Source organism: Lathyrus oleraceus, chromosome 5, assembly GCF_024323335.1.
Source record: "Lathyrus oleraceus cultivar Zhongwan6 chromosome 5, CAAS_Psat_ZW6_1.0, whole genome shotgun sequence".
Taxonomy (NCBI): Eukaryota; Viridiplantae; Streptophyta; class Magnoliopsida; order Fabales; family Fabaceae; genus Lathyrus; species Lathyrus oleraceus.
Window position 1 is genome coordinate 461,927,373 of NC_066583.1, and position 6,468 is coordinate 461,933,840.

Sequence of the window (6,468 nt, forward strand, 5' to 3'; positions counted from 1 at the left end):
AGAGTACTTCCTAGTTGCTAAAAGGACTTGAGCCTAGTTTAGATCGTTCCCTTGCTAGTTTAGGTGTTTACCTTTATAAATTTACTCGCTTTATTTATCGCATTTCCTATTGTTTTATACTATGGACATTATCTGTTGTGTTGTTGTTAGGTTGGGATAGATTACATGAGAGGAAAGCTCTGTAACCGAGCTTAGTATACACATAGGTTAGACTCGTGGATAGTCGTGTGTTTCACGCGTTGGGCTGTCACAAGAGCCACACCTAGACTAGATTCACTTGGAAGTACTTTAGTCCTGTGAGTATTCACTACAGAAGGGTATTTCCATTTCGAGTCGATGACTCTGGGAGACCTTCAAGGGACCACCTTGGAGCATAGTCCACACCTGTGAGGGGGATATGGGTTTTTATTGCAGGAAACCATAGACTCTACCTACCTTGATACTCATGTTACATCGAACCTTTGAACTTATAACATGTGGCACATACAGATTGTTCAGAACATATCAGTGTTTCGAATCCATGTGACTTATATCATCCCATCATTACATTATCATTCATCATGATAAATTTTTTGCATATGCATTTCTTTTCCAGGAATCCAAGAGTCTAGTTTGTTTACCAAGAATTCAAAGCGAAGCATGAATCCTGAGAGGAAGAACATTCACAATTACAAGTTCGTGGAACCTCAGTTGGTTGTCTTGAGAGGACTTGGGGCACGTTTATACCTGGGACTCAAAGATGATTTCAAGGCGTCTTATGGTAACCTATTGGGTATTCTGAACACCGAAGTCAACATCACTGTTGTGCATACTCTGGTGCAATTCTACGATCCTCCGCTGAGATGCTTCACATTCCAAGATTATTAGTTGGCACATACATTGGAAGAGTATTCACACATTCTGGGTATAAGGAATAAGAATCAAGTGCCTTACGTTCGCACTTTGGAACTTCCCAAATATCAAGACCTTGATGAAGCTCTACACATAGGAAAGAAGGAAGTGGAATTAAACTTGAAACCTAAGGGTGGAATTCATGGCTTCACCTCCAAGTTTCTAGTGGATAAAGCTATTTCCTTCGCCGAAGCTGGGAGTTGGACGACCTTCAATTCCAATCTAGCTCTACTTATCTATGGGATCATATTGTTTCCGAATATTGAGGAATTCGTAGATCTGGATGCTATTCATATCTTCTTAACTCAGAATCATATTCCTACTCTTCTTGTTGATACTTACTACCCCATCCATGTGAGGACTCAAAAGAAGAAAGGGACTATCGTCTGCTGTGCCCCTTTGATGTATAGATGGTTTATTTCGCATCTACCCAGCAAAGGCCCTTTTGTTGAGAACAAAGATAACTTGAAGTGGTCCCAACGGATCATGTCCTTGAATGTCAAAGACATTTCTTGGTATTCTCGAATCTACGACGGTGTCAAGCTTATCCTCAATTGTGGGGATTTTCCTAATGTACCTCTTCTCGGTACAAAAGGGGGGATCAATTATAATCTGAGGTTAGCACTACGACAACTGGGATACCCTATGGTGGACAAGCCTGATCTCACGAGTGTAGAAGGTTTCGTCTTATATGAAGGGGTCGAAGAACCAGAACTAGTCAAGAAAATTGTCAAGGCTTGGGGAGAAATTTATCCTCAAGGAAGAGTGGAGATGGGTAAGAAGAATTGCATTGCCAAGGAAGCTTACACTAGATGGGTCAAAGACAGAGTTAGTGAGATTTTGTTGTCGTTTTCGCCTGAACCGTCCATGAACGTCAAGCCTCTTGAGCCAGTGAACCATCAAAATTCTGAAGTCGATGAATTGAAAAAGGTTATCAAGACCCTAGAGAAAGAGAATGCTGATCTCAAATCTAGACTTGGTAAGATCTCTTTGGAGAAAGAAACTTTGAAGTTCAATCTGAATCAAAAGAGAGATAGGGTTCGTCAAGTAAATGATGAGGTGTAAACAGAGGTATTCAAAAGACTCAAAGTGGGTGACACACTCAAAGGGACTTATGCCAGCTTGACAGCCAAGAAGAAGCAATTAGCTGAAACTCAATACTGGGCCAGCAAAGCGGAGCTCGAACATATGGAACAAACCAAGAAACTCCAAAGTCTGCTAGAAGCTTGCAAGAAAGAGTTAAAGGATGAGAAAAGCCGCACCAAGCAGCTAGAAGTCATTCTTCGCCATAATCAGTACGAGCTAAACCATAGATTAGAAGAGATTCGCGAGCTAAAAGAGCAATCACATAAGAACCTGGAAGACACCAACACACAAGTGAATAGGCATCCTGAAGATCTCCCCAACTGAGAGAAAACAGTTGTGAGCAGCACTCCAAGAAAACCAGATCATGACTTACCACCTGAAGGGAGTGCAATATTGGGAAAATGGGGCGCATGCCTGTCCCCGAAGCCTTAGACTTATTACAAAGAGTTGTTATCGAGATGTTTCTAGTTACTGCTCTTTAAGTTTGATTTGTAATTCACTAGGTTGAGGTCTGATAGGTTCAATGTTAATACTCTTGTATCCCAGTGGGCAGTCCCTTGATATGTACTTGTATTCCGCCTTCTCGATATTGAATAAAAGAGTTTCTCGGCTTTTGGCTTCATAAACTGTCTATCTTTTTGCTTTGTATTTGCTTGTGTTAGATAAACAAACTCAAGGATTCCTTGGAGTTGTTTTTCCTTTAACAAAAAATGAATATAATGTAAAAAATAAATTTATACATCAATCTTTTCGCATACATACATGCATATATAACGGTAAATTCATGACCATTAAGCTATGGATATACTTAACGTCAAGAAAACCAGAGTTGCCACCGCGCTTTTATTGTTTCCAAAGGAAAAGAGAAAAGTATGAACAAAACCCAAAGATAAAAAGTTTTCAAATCAAAACTAATAAAATTCCAGAGATTACAGGTAAGGGGTGTTGGGAAAACACAGAGCTTACTCCAACTGCTTGGGAAAACCAAGAATTCTTCACATCTTAGGGCTTACCGATTTTCAAACCACTGTTGATATTCCTTAAATGAAATTGATTGCTCTTAAAGTATCAGCTTTTATTATTTAAGAAAACATGATTTTGATTTAAAAATTAATTTCAAAATGATCATCATAAAAATTTAAATCTATTTGGCTGAAAGATAAATAAGAGTAGAAACAATTGGATAAAAAGCTCAACTTTATTTAATAGAATGGTAGTCCGTAAATGACAAGACTCCATAGATCTTTACAAAAGTTGAAAAATGGTAATTTACATGGAAAAGGGTTACATTGAATACAATGATCACTAATCCTTCTACCGACTTCAATATCTACTGTGCTTTTGGCTTTGGTTGAAGATGAATCAGAACCAAATGTTATGCTCAAGAAAGTTTTCAAGACTAAAGATTAGCAGGATGCAGTTACTTGCCATGATCCCTAATTTTTGCATAAATTTCCCCAAGGTGGGGTACTCAATTTATCGGGATAAATTTTATGTTTTTATGTCTCTAACTTTTTCCTGGATCGCCCTTTCAGGTTTTCAATCCATCGAGACACTCATTTTTTGCCTAACTCGCCCTTTCGGGTTTTCAACTTAGCGAGTTGTTCTTTTCTTTTTTAGGTGAAGTATTTCTTGACTGCATCGGCATTCACAGGACGAGTGAACTTTTCACCATCCATAGTTGTAAGAATCAAAGCACCACCCGAAAAGGCTCTCTTAACAACATATGTGCCTTCATAATTAGGAGTCCATTTGCCCCTAGAGTTTGGTTTAAAGGGTAAAATCTTCTTGATCACAAGGTCACCTTCTCTAAACGCACGAGGTCTAACCTTCTTATCAAACGCTTTCTTCATTCTTTGCTGATATAACTGACCATGACACATGGAAGTCAACCTCTTCTCTTTGATCAAATTCAACTGGTCATACCTGGTCTGACACCATTCACAACTTCCATTAAAACACACAGTGACGGGTTCTCGACCTCTACTGGGAGCACAACTTCCATACCATAAACAAGTGAGAAAGGGGTTGCCCCTATTGAAGCGCGGATGGATGTAAGATACCCATGCAAAGCAAATGAGAGCATCTCATGCCAATCCTTGTACGTCATAACCATCTTCTGGATGATCTTCTTAATATTCTTGTTTGCAGCTTCCACAACCCCATTCATCTTAGGTCTGTAGGGAGAAGAATTATGGTGTGCAATCTTGAAGTCTTTGCAAAGAGCTTCTACCATATTATTATTCAAGTTTGATCTATTATCAGTAATGATCTTACTCGGCACACCATACCGACATATAATCTGATTCTTGATAAACCTTACAACAACTTGCTTGGTTACATTTGCATGCGATGTCGCTTCAACCCACTTTGTGAAGTAGTCAATCACCACTAGAATGAAACGATGTCCATTTGAAGCTTTGGGCTCAATCATGCCAATCATATCAATTCCCCACATGGAGAAGGGCCATGGAGAGGAAATAACATTTAACAGTGTCAGAGGAACATGAATCTTATCTGCATATATTTGACACTTGTGGTATTTCTTCACAAACTTGCAACAGTCAGATTCCATTATCAGCCAATAGTAACCTGCTCTCAACATCTTCTTAGCCATAGTGTGTCCATTAGAGTGAGTGCCAAAGGAACCTTCATGGACTTCAGTCATCAACAGGTATGTTTCGTGTCTATCCATGCATATGAGCAAAACCATATCGAAATTTCTCTTGTAAAGCACATCACCATTTAGGTAGAAATTGCCAGCTAGTCTTCTCAAAGTCTTCTTATCTTTCAAAGATGCCCCAGATGGGTAAATCTGACTTTGGAGGAAACACTTGATATTAAAATACCACGGCTTCTCATCTTTGATTTCTTCAACAACAAACACATGAACTGGCCTATCAAGACGCATCACAGTCAGATTGGGAACTTCATTCCAGAACTTCACCATAATCATTGAAGCCAACGTTGCAAGAGCATCTGCCATTCGGTTTTTATCTCGAGGGATATGATGAAATTCAACCTTTGTAAAGAAAGTTGAAATCCTTCTCGCATAATCCCTATATGGTATCAAACTGGGTTGATTCGTCTCCCATTCACCCTTGATCTGATTCACAACCAAAGCTGAATCTCCATAAATGTCTAAATACTTGATTCTGAGATCAATGGCCTCTTCAAGCCCCATAATGCAAGCTTCATATTCAGCCATATTGTTTGTACACCTGAAAGTCAATCTAGCTGTAAATGGAAAATGAGTGCCTTAAGGAGTGATAATCACTTCCCCAATGCCATTACCATATTGATTAACAGCTCCGTTAAATACCCCAACGGGAACCAGGTTTTGGTCCTTCTTCAAGCAATGGTTCATCATAATCTTTCATCTTCTAGTACAAGATCTCTTCATCAGGAAAATCATACTACACTGACTGATAATCTTCAATCGGTTGGTGGGCCAAATGGTCAGACAAGACACTACCTTTAATCGCTTTCTGAGATCGGTATTCAATATCATACTCTGCTAACAACATCTCCCAACGGGAAATCCTACCAGTTAAAGCAGGCTTCTCAAAAATATACTTGATTGGATCCATTTTGGATATCAACCAAGTGGTATGATTCAACATATACTGACGCAGATGCTTAGCAACCCAAGCCAATGCGCAACAAGTCTTTTCAAGCATAGAATACCGAGTCTCACAGTCGGTGAATTTCTTGATGCGGTAGTAAATAACATATTCTTTCTTTCCAGTTTCATCTTACTGACCAAGAATACAACCCATACTTTCATCAAGCACATTCAAATACATGATCAATGGTCTTCCTTCAACAGGCGAAGACAGAATCGGAGCCTCAAGCAAATACTCTTTGATACTATCAAAAGCTTTCTGGCAATCCTCGGTCCAATCACAATACTGATATTTCCGAAGAAGCTTGAATATAGGTGCACACGTGGTAGTCATATGTAAAATGAATCTTGAGATATAATTCAAGCGGCCGAGAAAACCTCTGACTTGCTTCTCAGTTTTGGGAGCAGGCATCTCTTGTATTGCTTTGACCTTGGCAGGATCAACTTCAATACCCTTCTCGCTGACAATAAAGCCCAACAACTTACCAGAACGAACACCAAATGTACATTTATTGGGATTCAAGCGGAGTTTGTACTTCCTCAAACGTTGGAATTACTTCAACAAATGTTCAACATGCTCTTCTTCATCACTGGATTTAGCAATCATATCATCAACATAGACTTCGATCTCTTTGTGCATCATATCATGAAAAAAGTGGTCATTGCTCTCTGGTATGTTGCACCAGCATTCTTTAAACCGAAAGGCATCACTCTATAACAGAATGTTCCCTAGGGTGTAATGAATATGGTCTTCTCCATATCTTCGGGTGCCATTTTAATCTGATTATAACTGGAAAATCCATCCATAAATGAAAAGACTTTGAACTTAGTTGTATTGTCTACTAACATATCAATGTGTGGCAGAA

General features: G+C 39.1%; 1 protein-coding gene across 1 annotated transcript; it reads left to right on the plus strand.

The window, feature by feature from the left end:
- Positions 1–639: 639 nt before the first annotated feature.
- On the plus strand, positions 640–1,956 carry LOC127081343 (uncharacterized). The gene is made up of 2 exons (XM_051021609.1): positions 640–772; positions 887–1,956. The coding sequence occupies exons 1-2, from the start codon at positions 640–642 to the stop codon at positions 1,954–1,956; spliced, it is 1,203 nt and encodes a 400-aa protein (XP_050877566.1).
- Positions 1,957–6,468: the final 4,512 nt, after the last annotated feature.